General features: G+C 38.6%; 1 protein-coding gene across 1 annotated transcript in view; it reads left to right on the top strand.

The window, feature by feature from the left end:
- Positions 1–5,057: 5,057 nt before the first annotated feature.
- Positions 5,058–20,552, top strand: part of TMEM39A (transmembrane protein 39A) — a 29,471-nt gene continuing 13,976 nt past the window's right edge. Inside the window, exons 1-3 of the mRNA XM_036066782.2 lie at positions 5,058–5,188; positions 11,526–11,748; positions 16,940–17,023. Of these exons, the coding sequence (XP_035922675.1) occupies positions 5,076–5,188; positions 11,526–11,748; positions 16,940–17,023 (420 nt within the window). The 5' untranslated portion in view covers positions 5,058–5,075. The remainder of the gene's footprint in view (positions 5,189–11,525; positions 11,749–16,939; positions 17,024–20,552) is intronic.

The following is a 20,552-nucleotide window of genomic DNA, read 5'->3' as shown; positions in this document are numbered from 1 at the left end:
CGCCCCCAAGCCCCGGCCGGCGGCCGAGTTTCTCTGGGAGGGCGGCGCCGGGATGTCAGCCGAGTGCCGGCCCGCAGCGCGTGGCGAGTCTCGCTCGTTGGTTTGGAACCAGACTGTAGAGTTAGCTGCTTCATGTCGCCAGGTGTAGTGAAAGGTTCAAAATGCATCTCTCTGTCTCTCAGAAAATCGAAGCCCAGGAGAGAATGAATAAAAGGCATCCCCTGGGAAAATATGTCTAATAATGGTAATTCCTTACACTCTGTAGCATATTTAAAACACCTTATTCTCTGCGGCCAGAAAACTGAAGATCAGAGGATGTTTTTTGTCCACAGTTAGTGGAACAACGTAGGCTAGAAGTTGTTTGCACATCAAACTGCTTCTTATTAATAAGATAGATTAGATTAAATAGTATAGATTTGTTGAGTACCTGAGTATATACAGCACTGTAAGAACCCAAGAGGTGTGGGGCGCCTGGGTGGCTCAGTTGTTAAGCGTCTGCCCTCCGCTCAGGTCATGATCCCAGGGTCCTGGGATCCAGCCCCGCATCCGGCTCCCTGCTCTGTGGGAAGCCTGATTTTCCCTCTCCTACTCCCCCTTCCTGTGTTACCTCTCTCTCTGTGTTTCTGTCAAATAAATAAATAAAATCTTTATTTAACAAAAACCAAGAGGTGGAAAATAATATAGCACAAATCTCTTTATAATAGGATTTTATAACAATTGAGGTGAATTAGACATGGGAAAAATCTGTGGGTAACATTATACTGGACAGTATAGGTTTATAGCTATACATAGGTATATATAGCAATCATACAAGTATTTACTCACTGTCTAAAATGTGCAAGCTAACCTCCTAGGTTCTGTAGAAATATATGAAAGTGCGAGATGAGATCTGTGTCCTCAGTTTAGAACTAGTGGGAAGACAAATATACTTCCCCAGAGATTATTTACAACATAAGGCAGTATGCAATTGCTATTAGTTAGCTGCTTCATGTGGAGAGAAAGAAAGATCAAGATGAGATGCAAATTTGGAAAAGGAGTGGGAGGAGTCTACTGAAATGAAAATGAAATATTGCAGTTAAGGAATATTGTGCTGGAGACACTAAAAATGGGGAAACCATAATTTGTAGAAAGTGGGGGTAGAGCATAGATTGATGGTAGGGGAGGTTTAGGATATACACTGAGGAATGGTGAAAGATAAAATAAGGCTGATCAATTAGGAATGGGTTATATCACTCACTTTGGGTGCATAGGCAAGAAGAGAAAATGGATTGTCAACACTATATTATACAAGACTTCTTCAGGAATCCAAATGAAAACTTGAAATCCATTTCTTCTACTTCTGGAAGGTGTGCAGTACTTCAAAATGAATGGTTCATCAAAAGCACGTAACTAAAACAGTGTGTTACATAGACAAACACCACAGTAACCTTGGCTTCAAAGTTAGTCTAAAATGAATATAGCGGAGAATAATTTTTAAAACTTTAATAATTAAAGGAGTTTTTATTTTCTGTAATTCAAGTTTTCTGTAATCAGAAGAAAATGGAAATCACCTTGTGTTATGTCTTTGAAATGAAAATAAATCAGTATTTTCTGCAACTTTACAATGTTTATCTATGTGGAAGAACATCAAGAGATTGGGAGATAAGTGGGCCCTGTACACATTAGTGAGCTTCATGTGAACCCCAACAATAATTGTTTCATTTCCTTAACAGATGAGGTGGTGTATTCCAGTGGGTCCCATATGTAAATAAGTGCCAGAATCCTGGAGCTATGAAAATCACAGATTTCTGGGTCCTATGCCAGCCACTAACTTAAATTGCAAACACTCTGGTTTAAAAGATCTTCCATGTTTAAGCTCTTCCTGTGTCTTCAAATTCATTTCATGCCACATTTTCCTTTGCTCACGATGACCTAGCTATACAGCTTTGTGTTTTTTCTCAAACATAACAAGCTCTCGCACAACATAGAATCTCTGCATAAATTTTGTTTTCTATCTTGACTACTTTTCCCTCCCATCTTTGCCTCTCTGGTTCCTTCCCAACATTCAGGTTTCTGCTGAAATACTATTCCCTCATATACATATCCCCTCAAAACAAAACCTCCCTTATTTTCTACCTTAGCCCCTGTTTGTCTCCATAATACTTATAATGTGTAATTATTTTATTTATCAAATGCTTCCCATTAGAATATAAACTCCAGGAGATCAGGAACATATCTGTCTTGTGCAGTAAGACAGTGCCTGGTACACAGTAGGCACTAAATAAATAATTGCTGAATGAATGAAGGATGCTGGTGAGCCAAAAGAAAAGTGGCAAAGGAGTTTCAATGTAGCAAGCTAGGAAGCAGTTAGCAGAGCATATATGAAAATAAATGTACAAAATTACGGAAATATGTAATGATCTATGTTGGGTTTTATATATTCATGAATGAAAGTTCTGTAGTACATTAGGGCACTAAGAATATTTGGAATATTACTAACTTTAGTAGTTTTGATATTGGCCATTCTGCTCCAAATTCTGGCTCTGCCACTTATTAGCTGGGTTATTTTCAACAAGTTACTTAACTTCTCTTAAAACTTGTTTCCTCTGTAAAATAGGAACAATGATAGTATCAAAGCAATATAAGATGTAAATGAAACGTGTAAAGGTACTAGTCTAGTGTCCTTCACGGCAATAACTCTCATAAAGGTTAACTAATCTATAACTGTGTGATACTACATACAAAGGGCATTCTCTCAAGGTGTTTAAAATCTCTGGAGCCAGAGATCTCAAACACATGCTCTTCTTGACACTTTTACTCTTCTTCTAATACTAAACTATTGGCAGTTTCTGAATTCATCATGATGTTTCCCACCATTTTACCTTTTTATCTGCCACTTCCTTCACTAGAATGCCATTCTCCCACGAACAGCCTAATCATTCTTGGAGTCTTGGCTTTAAACTCCAGGCTCACAAGTTTTTCTTGGTATTGCCACCACCACTATTCCACAGAATTTATTACACTTAATAAATTACAATGAATTGCTTGCTAACCTCTGGACCTTGGGCATACTTTTGATGGATTTACTATATTGTAATTACTGTGTTTTCCTGGTGTCTCGTCTCTTTCAATAGACTGAGCAAACTGTGGTATTCACTTGTTTAACTCCAGCATCCATCCAGTCCTTTACATATAATAGGCGCACGACTGGATGCTAAAGCATGACATTACGACTTGAACTCCTTTACCTGGCAGTGACATGACCTAGGCGACGTCTCCCAACCTCCCCTATCTGTAAAATTGGGGCGATAATTTGTACGTGGTTGTTAAGGGGAGTCCATGAGATAGCAAAGAACCGCCAGCATTGTGCCAGGGCATCTTAGACGACCAAGGAGGAAATACGTTCGCCAGCGCTGGCGGGGAAGGCGGGACCGTGAACCAACAGAGAAAGCGAGTCCCACTGCGCAGGTGCATGCGGGAGGGGGTGGGGAGCCCGCTCCCAAACCGAGTGTGTAGTTCCGGACGCCAGCTTGAGGCTGGAGCGGCCGGCAGTCGCGGAACTGACGTCATCTCCGTGCGCTGCCACGTCTCCTCAGCTCCGCGGTAATGGAGGCTGCGGATGAGTGCTGACCCGGCCGGGCTCTGCCTTTAACTTTAGCTCTGGCTCTGACTCTGGTACTGACCTGGGGCTGGGGCGAGGGCTGGCAGCCCGAAGCCTGGACACCTTTTCTCGACTTTCCGGGCGGGGACGGCCTGCAGACAACCAGCTGGTTTGGAGCGCTTCAACGCAGGGAGGGAATTCTCTTGCCTGGGGTCCAGCCTGTAAAGCCGCCACCTTCTCCTAAGGATCCCGCCACACCGGCTGGGCCTCCTCCATGCGTGAGTATTATCGAGCCTCCTCGCTGTGTGATTGTCCTGGCCTGCTTCAGGTCTTCGGGTTGCGCCGCGGGAACCGCTTTGTCGTTTGTCCCCTTGTAGGGGCCAGCCTGTTGAAGTTTGTGGTCTCTTGTCATCCGCCTTCCCCACCTCATCCTCTCGCCTCTTCTATCCCAATTTTTTGCTCCACACTTTTATTTCCCTCGTTAATTGAGCAAGAACCAGCAGGCCCTACATCCAACGGTTTGAATGTTTTGTCTCACCTGGAGTTTTTTAGTCTACCGCCAAAGGCTGTTAGGAATAGGGAACATTGGATCATTCTGCAGTAACATTTGAAAACCAGGGTTTTTCCCGGATGCCATTTTTCAGTCTTTAAGTTTTGTTTAGGAAGCAGGTTTTGGCGTACATACGGGCGGACCCTCCTTTCGGTGAGTGTCTTCATCTGTTACTTGTCTTTTAGTCCCGCAGTTTCTGTAATTTCTAAATGATTTCATACCAGTTTTTCTGTAGTGGGCATCCACTATAGCTCCTTCTGATATTTTCACTCTAATATATGGAGTTACCACTTGAACAGTTTTACTTTTAAAAGAGTTAAAGGCCAACTGGTGTATTTTTGTCCATCTTGTCAGTCCTCACAACAACCTCTATAGGACAAGGAATACTTTTGAGGAAACAAACTCAGCGGTTTAATGCCTCAGTTACAGTCAGATAACATGTGGCACATGTAATCTCAGAACCCAGATCCCTTGGTAACAAAACCTAACATTTTGGACAGTGCTGATTCTCCTGTATTTCCAGTGGTTTACTGTGAAATACTACATATGAGTTGGAAATGCATACGTTAGGCATTTCTTGTTAACTTCTACCTGATTGTAATATCATTCATATGACACAAGTTGACTGACAAAAGACACAAATTGTGACTTACCTAACGCTGGACAAAGCTTAGATCAAAACTTAGGCTTCTAACCCATTAGAGTCTGACTAGGCCTTTCCTTAGAATAAAGTAGGTAATAGACACTGGGGGAGCATTTATTTGAAAATCTGGTTTTACGAGGTCTACTCATTCAGTTTTTCTCTTGTTTTGTTACATTGCCTAATTTAGAAATAGTAAACTGATATTTAAATGTCTTTTCTTTTGTTCAGAGTTGAAACAGGTTGACAGCCATTAACCTGGGTTGCAACTACAGGTGGCACTGGAAGCAGACTGGTTCCCGGACATGCCCGGTGGAAGGAGGGGCCCTAGTCGGCAGCAGCTAAGCCGTTCAGCTTTACCGTCTTTACAGACTTTGGTTGGTGGGGGCTGTGGCAATGGAACAGGCCTGAGAAACAGGTAAAGAAGAAATAAAACAATGCATAATTTGTAATACCCTATGATCGGTACGACTAACATAGTAGTCATCATGCTATTCAGATACTTGCTTATCAAGGTTATTTATTGACAATGAAGTGGGCATCCTGCCCTTGAAGATTGAAAGTTCAGTATTTCAGAATACTTTTGGAGTGGGAAGTTGTGATATGGGGTCCACAAAGTGAAAGCAGTCCCATTCTTACTTATGGCTGATAATCCAAATTCTGGTCATCACTTTTTTAGCTATTAAAAGAAGGGAGACCTGAATTAAAGCATACGAGAAATGCTGTGGTTTAACTACTTACTAGCATTCTTTCTTTGGAGTGGGGGAGGACAAATTAAAACTGACAGTTAACATGAAATTCTAAAATTAGAAGTCGTATTCTATCAAGGGTCTTAAAAATTATTTTGTTCAAAGAATTGTTTGAAATGACTAAATAAATTGTCAGTTGTAACCCAAACATTATAAGACTTGTATATGAGAGTAAAGAATGTGGTCTTTTTAATGGAAATTTATCTTTGTTCCTAATTTTCAAAAGTTAGGATGAATTATTTCTAATCTTAGCCAGGATAACTCACTTCATAAGGAGTTTCAGTCATGTGGCAGTGGAAAGAGATGGCTTTTACTTTATATCAAGTGTTTGATCAAGATAATTTTTGTCACCTAATTTTCGCTTCCTTTCTGAATAGAGTTTTCTCTTGCTCGGATTCTAGTTTTCAGTACTACTAGCAATCAGTACAATTGTTGCCTTTTTAGGCCCTCCTGATGTTATTTGTGCACTTCTCTCTTCCTGGCCTGCCTTCCTCCTTTCTTTCTGACTTTCCAACCCAAGTTCTACTCAATCTTCAAAATCAGTTCTGATCTTGTTGTTTCAGTGGGGCTCTCCCTGAAATTCCTGTTTGAAGGGATTTTTCTGGTCTCTGATTCTCATTATACTAATTTTCAATCCAAATTTTATATTTATGTATGTATAGAGAGCACTTATAACTTACTCTAGAGTATTATTTTTTTACTCTGCTGGTTTTTGGATTTCCTCATCTTAAAAACAGTGATACTATCTGCTTCATAGCAGGATGTTGAAAATAAATGAAATAGTAAATTGCAGTAACTTTTTAAAAGTTTCAATTTTCCAAAATTTCTACAATAACATGTATTACTTTATATTTTTAAAAATAAAAAAAGAATATTTTATAACACAGATTTTGAGGTACAGGATGTTTTGTATTTGAGTACATGCCTTAATTTTACTAATATATACCATCAATTTAGTGATTTAGTTCTTTTAAATTGCAATAGGAAATTGTAGCTGTGCCTTGCTAGGATTGTAGCTAGCTAAAAAATTCTAACTCTGTCTCTGTATTAACTCCGGCAGTTGTTTGTTCATTTTCCTTTACTTTGGCTTTGTGGATTCCCCTAGATAATTATGTTCTCAGACTCTCCCATGGAATCCCTCCTCAGGGTTTCAGGGACAGGGGGAAGGAGCAAGATGGCGGAGGAGTAGGAGGGTTTCAAAGGGAGGAGGAGGCCTAGTAGTCCAGGCTTCAGGTTTACTAGTCCTTTCTCAATCAGACTAACTCCTCTGTGTGTTCAGATATCAGGATATCATGTGAAATGTCCTTTGGGGGAGGGAAAATGAAGTGTTCTGCTAGTAAAAAAAGAATTGAAGGGGCACCTGGGTGGCTCGCTCATTGAGCATCTGCCTTCGGCTCAGGTCATGATCCCAGGGTCCTGGGATCGAGCCCCGCATCGGGCTCCCTGCTCAGTGGGAAGCCTGCTTCTCCCTCTCCCACTCCCCCTGCTTGTGTTCTTTCTCTCACTGTGTCTCCTTCTGTCATATAAATAAATAAAATCTTAAAAAAAAAAAAAAAAGAATTGAAAATCACATTTCTGGATGCTTCTTCCTTGGCCTGGTGAACATAGGAATCAAACGTGAACCAAAATCTTCCTTCAAGTTTGCAGATAGGATACCAGGAAGAACTAGGAACATTTGGAAAATACCTGTGCTCTTGAATGGATGTAGCTATGATCATGTATTCTTTTCTCTATCTTCTTTGTAGCTCTTCTATCCTGACTTTCAGGGTTCCAGTCGTGGTTGCCTTGATCTACTTCTCCACCCACTCTCCCTCTTTAATATATATTTCTTTAGCAATTCATTGGGGGTAGTAAGAAGAAGAATGCATTTCTTAACATATTTGAATAAAGTGAAAGATCATAGTTATTCATGGCTTAAAAAATCACTAAAACTATTATTGAGTGATTATTTTGTGACACTTTTACCTAGAGAGGTTATTTTGGAAGAAGATGGTTCTATATTTGTTTCTTGATGGGAAAGAAAAAGCCTAGAATAGGTTATTATATAACACCTAGGAAGGGTTATAAGAAATATGATAAAACCAGCAGTAGATGGCCTAGAAAACAGTTTTAAGAAGGATATGTACAAAGAAAGACAAGGTCTAGATGAGAGCTTAACTTCTGGAGTGTCTGTAGAGTACTGAAGAGAGAAATAGATAATTGCTTAAGTGATAGAATTTTGGATGATATATTTGATTCTGCAAGACATAGGTCAGCTGGAAAAGAGAGCATTTGCCCGTGTTTGGTACATGTTTGTGGCGTGATTGGTGAAGGTCAACTTGGGAATGTCAGAAAGCTAGTTTGGTGACACAGTAAAGATTGAAATCCATAGTTCCCTGTCCCTTTTTTTTTTTTTTTTTTCCTATGGGGAGCAGGGATTTGTTCACAGGATAATGTGCTTAGATGATTACCTTCTAAAGCAGGAGGATATGCTGTGAATTTCTGAGTTTCCTAGAGAGCTTTTAGTTGAGGGAGAATCTTATTTGAGAAGGACTAAGTGATTTTTTTTCTTTGTTTTGTCCTTGCATATACTTTGTTAATAATATGACCTGAGCATGTCCAGATGATCACTGCTTTCTCCATCCCTCCTAATTCTTTTTTATTCCTTTGAATCTTTCTTGCTTTATCCACATGCTTAGCCAAAACCTTGGTAAAAACCTTGGGTGCTGAGTCTCTAATGAGGCTTTCTGGTAGACAGCTTTTCACGTGTGTTGTCACAGGTAGTTGCTGAAGGATTTAAGTGGGTCCTATGTGACTCTACTGAAAAAGATTCTTGGAAGTTTGCACCTGGTTTCCTCCAAAGTTTGCTGCATGTACCTATTCCCTCTGCTGATTTTGATTTCTATCCTTTTGCTGTAATGAACACAACTGTATGCCAAGTCCTGTGAATCTCCTAGTGAACCTTCAAGCCCGGGCACGATCTTGGGGACCTGTAGCACAGTTTGAAAGAGAATATTCTATGTTAACATTGAAAAGAATTCTTTAAAGAGAATCTATTCTAACTCTTGTATTATAGGTGAAGAAACTGAGGCTCAAGGATATAAAGTTACTTTCTCAAGGACTACTTTCTCAAAGACTACTCTCACAAAGACTAACCTTTAAAGTTACTTTCTACAAAGACTGTAGATAGTCCTGGTCTAGCCCTAGATAGACCAAGATTATCCCACGTTGTATCTCAAATGTATTTGTGCCATTTTGCTTTTTTTTTGCATCTATTTTTATATCCTGTTAGAGAAATACTTTTATTTTCCCTAAATAATAAATTCTTGTATATATCTCTGTTTTGTCTATCAGATCATAATCCTTTTTTTTTTTTTTAAGAATTTTTATTTATTTATTTGACAGAGAGCGAACACAAGCAGGAGGAGTAGCAAGTAGAGGGAGAGGGAGAAGCAGGCTCCCCACTGAGCAAGGAACCAGATGAGGGGCTCAATCCCAGGGTCCTGGGATCATGACCTGAGCCGAAGGCAGTTGCTTAACCACCTGAGCCACCCAGGTGCCCCTCTAACTAATTTTCTGAGATGTATAGACCAAGTCTGTTTATTTTAGCTGTCTATTTTTTTTGGTTTTAAGAACTTTGACCTTATCTGTTAAGCTTTCAAATTAAAAGAAAATGTTCCTTTTTCCCTCAGATGCTCTGCATCATTTTATTTGATCTTTGTCCCTTTGTTTTTTGGCTTGAAGTGTCATGGCTAAGGCTGTATAAAGTATCACAAATGTAGATCTTCTGCACTTTGTTTTGAATATTTCTTGAACCCCAGCATTTCATTGACTTTGTTAACGGCAGAAGCACATTAGTTTGCTTTACTTGGGAAAAATTCTATAAGAACCTTTTTAACCTTTAAATAATAACAAATAATTTAGCGTGCTTTCTCCCTTCATGTATTTTTGACTGAAGAGGTATAAGAATTTTCAGTTTGTTCTAGAGTAGAGGCTCCTAACCTTATAACTTTTCATCAGAATTTTGCATTTCCTTATCTCATGATTAACTGGGGAGAGGGTATAGATTGGCTATTGGCATTAATCCCCTACATTCAGATCCACTGACTTGTATGACTCCACAGAGTACCTTTCATGTTGTATTCTATGTGTGTGATAGCTCCTGGAATTGTGCAGTGGCCCATGTCCCAGAACAGATCAGAGGGCTCTGATGTGTTAATGATTGGTTTATGATTGAGCCGGTGAGGTTGTGAGACCTACTGGTAGTTCACAACCTACTCCTTGGTAAGCTTGTTCTGTTGGAGTATTCTTTGGAAATAAGAGGAAGAAATTGTTATAGTTCTTTTTCCCACCGTCTCCCCACCCAACCTTTTCTTCCCTTCCAGCTTTTCTGAGATTCTGCCATGGTATTCTTTTTTTTTTTAAAGTAGGCTCCTCACCCAACGTGGAGCCTAACATGGGGTTTGAATTCACAACCCTGAGATCAAGACCTGAGATCAAGAGTCGGACGCTCAACTGACTGAGCCACCCAGGCGCCCCTCTGCCATGGTATTCTTAAATGTTTAGAATGAGCAGAGTTCATAGTCCCATGAGTCACTTAAAGTACTATAAATGTCACATAATAATGCTACGATTCTATATTTGGAAATCTTAGAGTAGAATGGTAATGCTGATATTGTTCCTTCTCTGGAATCTGCTTTGGAAATATCCGAACCAAGCCTCTTTTCCTTGTTCTGAAACAATAGTAGACGCTTAGATCTATCTGTAACTATTCCCAGGTATATAAACAGTGGGAAAGTTTATTCCCTATCCACCCCGTCTTACCATTTTAGATAGCCCCGCTATTTCTGACCTATAAAAAAAAAGCCTGGAAGAAAGAACAGCCAGAAGATGGGGAGTAAAATCTCTATATTTTAATAGATCTCTCTTTTGTGACCACATTAGTCTGCTGTCTTTTCAACATAAAGGTATATATGTGAATTGAACTAGGAAAAGTACAGTCTGTGTCCTTAAGATTATGATCTGATAGACAAAACATAGATATATACAAGAAATTATGTAACAGTAATGAAAAGTACAATAATAAAGGCATAATTTAGGTGTAATGGGAACACAGGGGTGAGATGAATTGGTTTAGATTGAGTGAGTCAGTAAGCTTCATGGAGGATATGCTTGATCATTTTAAAAGTCTTGAAGGATTTTGTTAGTAAATGTGTAAGTGAGGGGTTAAGGAAGGTGGTTTTGAGTGGTATTGCTGATGGAAGGCATAGTATGTACAAAAGAATAGCATATATATTCACAGATAGCAAATAGCATGGATATTCTATAGGTTGCATGTGGAGGAGTGACAAGAGATGGGACTAATCTGTTAAGCTGAGAGCCTCATAGGACATACTAAAAATTTCTGGATGTTATCCTGTTGGCGGTAGAGAGTCATTAAAGGGTTTTAGGCAAGACAGTAGCACTATTTGTTTCACTTTAGATCTCTGAAGGCAGGTTGGAGTATTTGATGGAATTAATTCTAGGGAGATTACTTCAGTAGTTTAGGTGAAAAATGGTAACTGCTTGAACTAAGGCAGTGGGTTTAGAGAGGAGGGTGCAGTGTGGAAAAAGCTTTACAAAGTGGAATATTTAAGATCTAGGGAGTGATTGGATATGGAGAGGCAGAGGAAAGTTCTAATATGACTCCCAGTTTTCTGCTTTTGGCAACTACTGAGTGGGCCATGAACTAGGGTCAGGATTGTAGGAGGAAGAACACAGCAATGTCCAGTAGACAGCTTGATAACATGGGTCTGAAACTCAGATTTTGGTTTTCAGCATGTTAGAGATAATGGAAGCTGTGGCCCCATGTTCGATCACTAAGAGAATGTGTGTAGAGGGAGAAGACAAGAGCAGGAGATCCTAGGATAGAGTCTTGAGGGAAGGCCAACAGTTAAGCAGTAAGTGGAGAAGGAACCAGGGGCCCTTTATGCTCTATAACACTGAAAGATTATCACCATTTGAGTTAACCATAGTTTTCTCTTTCAGGAATGGTAGTGCTATTGGCCTTCCGGTCCCACCTATCACAGCCTTAATCACCCCAGGTCCTGTTCGTCATTGCCAAATTCCTGATTTGCCTGTGGATGGAAGCCTGCTCTTTGAATTTCTCTTTTTCATCTACCTGCTGGTTGCTCTGTTTATTCAATACATCAATATCTATAAAACAGTGTGGTGGTATCCTTATAATCATCCTGCTTCTTGTACTTCACTGGTAAGTCTTAATAGGCCTTTAACTTCTGTATGTTACTTAACCAAGAAACTAGTTGGAAAGCCTATGTGTACAAATTACTTTTCTTCTAAAATGTTTTTCTGTTAAACCACAGATTACTTTCAGAACTGTAATCTCATAAGATTGTTAAAATATAAATATCTGGAAAGTTAAAATACAAATGAAAATGCAGAAAGCCTTTAAGTAATTTATCATAATATCAAGAGTTTTGATGCTTAGCTTTCTTTGCACTATATTAAATTTGTTGGACTTAAGGTGCCTGTATGACTAAATTCCAGGAAATTTACCCTTTTAATGGCTATCTTAGGATAATGGTTGCTTCTATAACAGATAAACCCAAAATTGTATAATGCTTCAAATGCATAATAGTCTGAGGCAATTGTTTTGGTTTGCAGGAGTAGCACGCTTCCATGTGGTCAACAGGGGACCTAGACTGATGGAGACTCTGCTGTCTTCCAGTACGTGGCCTCCAAGTTGGCTGTGGTCCACCTCTTTCAGCTAGAAAGGGGAAAGAGCATAGGGAAGTATAAAGGAGAGTTTCTTATAGGCCAGGCTCACATCATGTTCACATATGTCCACTCCTAACTACAAGGAGACTGGAAACTATAATTCTTTCATAGGATTTATTGTTACCATGAATAAAATTGGGCTCTGTTACAAAAATAAAATTGAAACAAGGACTAGCTGTCGTTGCTAAAGTACATCAAAGTATATTGTAGGTTTCTTCTACCCTCTTTCCATTTATTTAGGAGAGCAGAGATAATCTTGATGCAGGGAAGTTCTCCATAGATGGGTATGTAAAATAACGAGTAAGGCTACTCAGGTTACTTGGTAGGTAAGTGGTTGGCAATGGCAGATTTGGATGGAGATATGCTCTAGGAGAAAGAAGATTGTTGTGCTGGGTAGTTTACGTGTGTGTTTGGGGCTTATCAATGATTAGAAGACTTCCTTGGCCTGATGAACTTAGGAATCAAATGTGGACCAAAATCTTCAAAATAATATGGGAAAGAAATAAACAAAAAAAAATACTCGTATCACTTGGTTGTTCCTGGAATTAACTATTAAGAATTTTTTTTCCATATTGACAGTGTACCTACTTAATACCAAGTAAAGAGAATTTCAGTTTCTTTATTTAAGAATTGTAATGATTTGGTGCAGCTCTCTCTCTTGCGCTCACCTGCTCTCATATATCAAGAGTGTACTTTTCGGTTTAACACTTTCCCGCTTGTGTTAATCAAAAAACAAAAAACAAAAAACCTGTAATCCTGTAATGATTCATTGCCATTTTGTGTGCTTTTTTTTTTAATAGTCTTTTTTTCCTGGATTATGAATTTATGAATGTAGGAACTGTACTTCATCCATCCTTCTTTGGCCATGGTGTTATAAAATGAAGAGGTTGGATTAGATGATCTTTAAGGCTTCTTCCAGCTATGTAGCTCTATACATAAATTCCTCACTATCTTAACAATGACACTGGCAAACATTCATTAAAGTATTTACTATTTTTTGCAAGTATTATCTCATTTACTCCTTCTTTTAAAAACAGGTAGGTACTACTGTCCCATTTTATAAATTAGAAATATGAAACCTAGAGATTATAAAACTGGCTCAAAATCACATAGTGACAGAGTGAGTACTCTCACTCACTGCTGTGCTCTACTTCCTATTATTTATTCTGTATTTACTCCATAAGGGCTTGTTGGGTAGTTCATCATTCAGTTTTCACTTTGACATTCCATGGAAACTTCTCAGTTGTTGAATTTTCAGGCTAATCAAAGAGCTCTTCTCTCAGTCAGCCATTTCTGACAAGAGTTCTTTTAAGAGTCCCCTACAAATGTTGCCTTGCAACAAAGGGAGCCAGTGCTCCTGTCATAATCAGGAAACTGCTGCTAGAGCTGCTGAGTCCAGAATTATGCTTCCTTTGCTCTGACTCATACCACCAAACATGGGTGCCTTTTACCCTGCCCCTCTCCCCATTTCAGTTCTGAATTCAGGTTTTATGTATTGGTTATGGTTGGCAGAAACTAAGTCAAATCTAGAACTTCAGTTGCAAGAAAGTCTGGAAACATAGTTTTTAGTTTTTCGGTCTGTGCAATAGAGGAAGGCACACTTGAAGCAGGTTATCCTGTGGCCTGGCTCACTTACCTGCCACGTAGGGTCCTGGCTCACACAAACCTTAGCGTTTAATTGTGAAACTAAGAGTAACATCTGTGGAATAGCAAATAAGATTTTAGCCCATCAGTCTGAAAGGGGCCTAAATTGGTGAGCTGTTCAAAGATGAATGGGCTGCCAGAGACCTAGTTGCTTCCTGTCACTGAAGGTATTCGAACATGGGAGATGGCTACATGCCTGAGATGCTCTAGAAGGGACTTAGATATCAACTAGTGGTCTGTCTCTTTTAAGTTTTCTTCTATTTTGTGTGTCTGACTTAGAAATTTGTCAGATTTATATATTAGGTTTTTCTTTTTCCATTTCAAGATCTTAATAATTATCAAAAAGAAAATGTGGACCTCCGAATATATAAAGTGTTATTGTAGCCATCAAGCAATTAGCTGAGTGAGTCTTAACCCTAAGAAACATAAAAGCTAGAAGTAGCATAGTATATTATTCAGAATAGTCAGGAGTGGAGAGTGATTAATCAAATATTCTGGTTTATCGAATTAATCATAAGTAGATTACCAGTTTTCAGTGATTTAGCATATAACAAAATTTACTTAACAATAAGGTATGTTAGGCAGTTAAATCTTTTGATACAAAAATGTCTGAGATTGGTGATACATAAATAAGACCCTCAAACATTAGGTAGGGGGTCTAGTGAATTGCTTGCATTATTTTGGAGGAGTGGGGTGAACAAGGAGTCTCAAAGCTAAGAGGGGATAAATATCATTAGAATCCAAAACACTTAGAGAAAGAGAAAAGGAAATGATCTGAGGTAAGCACTCTCTTGACATTCTGGCTACTCTACCTTTAAAATGTGTCCCAGATCTGGCCACTCCATTGCCCTTGCTACTGACCCTGTTCAATCCATCTTCATTTCTTACTTGCATTAAAAGCAGTAACTTCCTAACCGATCTTGCCCTGTTACAGTATATTCTCCACACAGGAATCACTGTGATTGTTTTAAAATAGAACCTGGCACCCTTTGCATGAAACAGTTCCATGACTTTTCATTAGGAAAAAATATCTATAAACTCAATCTTTTGTTACTCATTACGTCATTCCAGCCCTCTTGCTGATTTTCAGACATACCAGGCATATATTTTCCTGTCTTAAGGCCCTTTGTGATCCTTTTCTCTCTGCCTGGGGCTCTCTGCCCTCAGATCTTGCCATGGGTGTTACTTTGTTGTCATTCAGCTCTCAGCCCGAATGCCACAATCTCAGAGATGTCCTCTGTAACCAACAATTTAAATTGGCTCTGCAACTCCCTTTCCAATTACTATTTAGCATTGTTTTGTTTTTTACCAGCAGTTGTAACTAGCTAAAATGCTTTTGCTTCTCAGCTTGTTTGTCATTGACTTTACACTTAAATTTATTAAAGATACGGCTTTAGCTGCTGTAACAGGATGGCTAAAATAGAGTAGAACCTTAGTTCCTTATTAAATAAGAGTTAGGCAGGTGGTATGCTCTTTGTTTCCATTGCTCTCCCACCCCCCACATGCTTCTTCCAAGCCATGGTCCAAGATAGCTGCTCCAACTCCTGTCAGCACATCTGGCCAGCAGAAAGGAGGAAAGGAGAAAGATAGCTCCTTCCTTTAAGGGCATGTCATTTCCCCTCACATCCCTTAGCTACAAGTAGTTTTTGCAAGGGAGGCAAGGAAATGAACCTCTAGTTAGCAAGGAGTCAGTGTCCGGTTAAATTTGACTGTGATGGCAGAAGAGACAACTAGTCATCCTTGCCATCCCCTTTCCCTCTCACACTGCAGTAAAAAATAAGATCCAAGAGAGCAGGAAGCTTGTCTGTTATTTTTCAGCAGTGTATCCTCAGTATCAAGAAGAGTACTTGGCACACATTGTGGATGCCCCGTACATATTTACTGAATAAATTGAGAAAGACAGCTTTTGAGTCTGGAAGGAGGACTCTGGAAACCTACAGACCTTTTGACCATCAAAATGAAAATATATCCCAATTTTGTTTGTTGCTAATGATTTTTCATTGTGCTTATTATTTATATCGGCTTAGAACTAGAAGGAACCATATGCAGCATCTAGGTAATACTATCATTTCTTAGGAAGAAAAGATCAAATATAAGACATGTTTTTTTTTTTTTTTAAAGATTATTATTTATTTTTTGCGAGAGAGAGTGAGAGAGCGCAAGCACAAGCCAGGCGGAGGGGCAGAGGGAGAAGCAGACTCCCCACTGAGCAGGGAGCCTGATGCAGAACTAGATCCCAGGAGCCTGGGATCATGACCTTAGTGGAAGGCAGAGGCTTAACCAACTGAGCCACCCAGGCACCCAAGACATTAACTTAACCCAAGTTAAGAAGAAAGACTAAATTGAAGGTAATAGACATGTCAGCCAGTAGGGAGTTTAGGTCAGTAGATGCCCAATTAGATTAACATAAGCTTGCATAGAGAGACCAAAAATAGGAACTCCTGAACACTGGGAGTTCCATCTGATCCATTGAATTTGACACATTATAAATATGGCATTTTAAGTAAATTACTCTTTTATTTTTTTAAGATTCTTATTTATTTGAGAGAGAGCACAAGTGGGGGTGGGGAGAGGGAAAAGCAGGCTCCCCACTGAGCAGGGAGCCCTACCCGGGGCTAGATCCCAGGACCCTGGGATCATGACCTAAGCCGAAGGCAGACACTTAACTGACTGAGCCATCAGGCGCCCCTTAAATAAATTATTCTTGCCATAGTTCTGCAAGCTATCACTTTTTAACTCAAAGCTGTATTTTCCTTTCAACACAGTAAACTTTCAAAAAAAGTAGAGTACATTACAGATAGTTTAAAATAGTATTTGAAAAGTTAAAGCAATCTTTCATGAAAGGAGTAGAATTAGGTAGAAAGTAGAAGGTAGATAGTCTCTCTAAGATCGTTCAGATTCTTGTGGTCTGTACATATAAGGTGATGTAAGGAAGATCTGAGGGGGCAAACCTCTTGATGTAGTTGTTCCAGCTACATACGCGTATTTCTTTCTGATGCAGTGATTTGTTTTTCTTACAGAATTTCCATCTCATTGATTACCACCTGGCAGCATTCATCACGGTGATGCTTGCAAGGAGGCTGGTGTGGGCCCTTATCTCAGAGGTAATAGCTCATTCACTGATAAAATAGCTAGAGTTAGTTACTAGAATGGGTTCAAGCTGAGTACGTGAAGTGCCCAAATATAATTTGAAAACAATTAGAAATTAATTTCTTTACTTCCACATGAGTTATGCTAGTTTTTTTTTTTAAGATTTTATTTATTAGAGCACGAGTTGGGGGGAGGGGCAAAAGGAGAGGGACAAGCCAACTCCCTGCTGAGTGGGGAGCCCTACTCCAGCCAATCCCAGGACCCTGAGATCATGACCTGAGCCAAAGTCAGACACTTAACCGACTGAGCCACCCAGGTGCCCCCATGTGCTAGTTCTTTTTAAAAGATTTTCCTGCTATGTATTTAAAATTCATTGTACTGGAATTCAAGAGAACTGTTAGAAATCTCATTTGTTTGATAGGAGCTTATTTCTAGCTTCCGAGTTCTTCTGTATAATTTTTCTAATTTTGATAGTTATAGTAAAAATAGAATGAATTTTAATAACTGTTGATATGAAGAGTTATATATAAATGCACAGTTGCATCTAAAACTTTGTTTCAGGTAATATTTGCTTGATATTATATACCATTTGTGGGGTTACTAGCAAGAGACATTTGTTTGAGTTTGTTGAAACTTGGAATTTTAAAATGACAACATAAAATTTGCATAAGACTAATCTTGATTAGAATCTTAGTGGACAGTAGAGGAAAGACTTGGGACATTAATATGATCTTTTTAAAATTAAATGTTGATAGAACTGGCCATTGGTAAGATTCTTTAATCTATTTGTAAACTCCATTGGAGGAGGTAAATGTGTTCTCCTAGGGTTTTATTATCTTATGCCCCATAAATGATTATAAAAACAAAAACAAAAATGTTAGCTTAGCTAAAATGGCTAATAATTATAATCTTGGAGTTGATAATTCAGTGTATAATTTTAAATTAATAGTTACTGCAATCAGAGATAACTGAGAGTCGATTTTTTTCCTTCTAAAACATGCATGGAAAGTCTTTGTATCTGTAAGCCCTAATTTTCAGGAACCTTATTTCTTGTGAGCACAGAGTAACTGAACATTTTAAGTCATAACCTGAAAGCCATTTGAAGTTAACTGAAAAACACTGGTAGTAGGATTACCTGTTTTTCACAAAGGGAAAGTCTGTCTAAAATCTTTTCTCCCAGGAGGACACCTGGGTGGCTCAGTCGATTAAGCATCTGCCTTCGGCTCAGGTCATGATCCCAGGGTCCTGGGATGGAGTCCCACAAGGGGTTCCTTGCTCGGCAGGGTACCTGCTTCTCCCTCTGCTTGTGCTCGTGCTCTCTCTTTCTCTGTGACAAATAAATAAATAAGATCTTAAAAAAGACAAAAAAAACCTTTTCTCCCGAGTTCGTTATTTAGGTCCAGAAAATAGGTGCTTACTTTTGGATATATTACACTATATTCTTTCTTTAGAGGAACTCAGTGGAGTTTTATGTTTTTCTATGTGAAAACAGACAGGATTTTGTTTCATCTCTTCAGTTACATAGAAATGGTACTTGTATATGCCAAATTAGTATGTCCAGCAAATGTGTAAATCCTTCATAACTGGAGTTTCTACCTTGGAGTTCCAAGGGCTATAACTTGATGTACTCCATTTCTTTCTTTTGCTAATGGCTTAACAGTAGTTTAACAATTTTTGCATGACCTTAGTTGAAAAGTATATTAGCTGTTTTCTAAAGAAACCTGTAATTCTTACCGAGAACAAAATACTTAAGCTAAATTTAAACTGATTTCTGGTCAAAGACTGAAATCTGTACCTTAAAGTCCATGAGGAAGAATGAAAGAATGTTTAAATAATTATGGGATATCTACATAATGGAATAGCATGCAGCCATTAAAAAGATGAAAATGCACTGACCACTAAAATATTAAGTAAAAAAAAAACAAAGTATATAACAGTGTTTAAAATAAGGTGGGTAGAAGGAACAAAATACATTTGCTTGTGTATGAATAAATTATCTTTAGAAGGACATACAAACTAATAACAGGCTGCCTAGTTGTGGCTGGTAACAGGACCAGAAGAAGGGAAATTTCACAACAAACACTATTAATACATTTTGTATCTTGAGTATTGGTGAATATATTACCTATTCAGAAATTAAAAATAAGAGCTGTATAGTGATTCTCTCCCTAAAAAAGCTAAATTAGATGGTAAGACCCATCATAAATCATCTTTCCTTACTTCCATTAAAATGTTTGCCTTTTTTGGGGGTGGGGGGTGCTTATATATCCTGAGAAAGAGCAATCATTTTTGAGGAGAGGCTGGAGGTAATTAATTCAGAATGCTAAATACTATTTGAAAGGAATACCTCCAACTAGATAAGACTGTTTATTCACCTCTAGGCCAATTCTACTTCTTGACTTGCTCCGCAAGACCAAAAAGTTATTCAGCTATTCTTCTACTAACCTGAGGCAACTCCCTTTTTATTTTTAAATTTATTATTATTATTTTTTAAAGATTTTATTTATGTATTTGAGAGCGAGGATAAGAGAGAGAGAGAACATGAGAGGGGGGAGGGTCAGAGGGAGAAGCAGACTACCCACTGAGCAGAGAGACTGATGCGGGACTCGATCCCAGGATTCCAGGATCATGACCTGAGCCGAAGACAGTCACTTAACCCACTGAGCCACCCAGAGACCCCCTGCAACTCCCTTTTTGAAAAACTGTTTTTCTAAATAGGAAGGTAGTACATTTTATTGGGGAAAAAAAAAAATTGGAAAACACATATAAAGCAGAAAAAAATTTTAAATTACAACCTCATTATTGAAAGGGCCATATTTTGATATATTTGGTATATAAATTTTTATTTGCATATGTACTATACTTCTCAGTTAACATAATATTAGGAATATTTTTCTACTCCTTACCTGGCTCATTTTTGCTTATTCTTTAATCCCAGCTAAAATACTACTTCCTCAGAAAGGCTTCCTTAGGTTGGGGTCTCTTGTTATTTGCTTTCCCTTACAGCCTACTCTTTTCCTGTAGCACTTACCACAATTGTTAAAATAATTATTTGTGTAAATACAAGTTTAATTTTTGTCTTTCTTATTTGGGCAGCCTCATAAGGACAGAATTCTTATTTGTCTTGGTTAATACTGTGTCCCTAGGGCCCGATATAGTATCTGCCATGCATAGCACAGTGGTTAAGAGCTTGGGCTCTGGAATAAGACAAAAATGATAAATACATCCAAGCTCTGCTACTCTGGTGACATTGGGCAGAGCAGCCTTTTTAATTTTGAAAATGGAGGCAATGGAGTAATTCCAGCCACTTAAATGCCTTCCTTAGGCTTTGACATGCAGGGTACATTGGCATGAGGTATGTATCAGGGGAGTGATAACACAATTATTTGCCCTGTTGTTAGAACAGTTTGAACCTTCCCCACGGTTTGAGGCTTATAGTATTAATTCAGTTGCTTCTTTGCATTTATAAGTAACTGTATAAGTATTATATATCGCATATATATCATATATGCTATGTAGTATGTTGGGTAAATTAAGAAATGG

The sequence above is a fragment of the Halichoerus grypus genome, chromosome 1 (genome assembly GCF_964656455.1).
Source record: "Halichoerus grypus chromosome 1, mHalGry1.hap1.1, whole genome shotgun sequence".
Classification (NCBI taxonomy): Eukaryota; Metazoa; Chordata; class Mammalia; order Carnivora; family Phocidae; genus Halichoerus; species Halichoerus grypus.
This window is presented reverse-complemented; position numbering and strand designations above follow the sequence as displayed.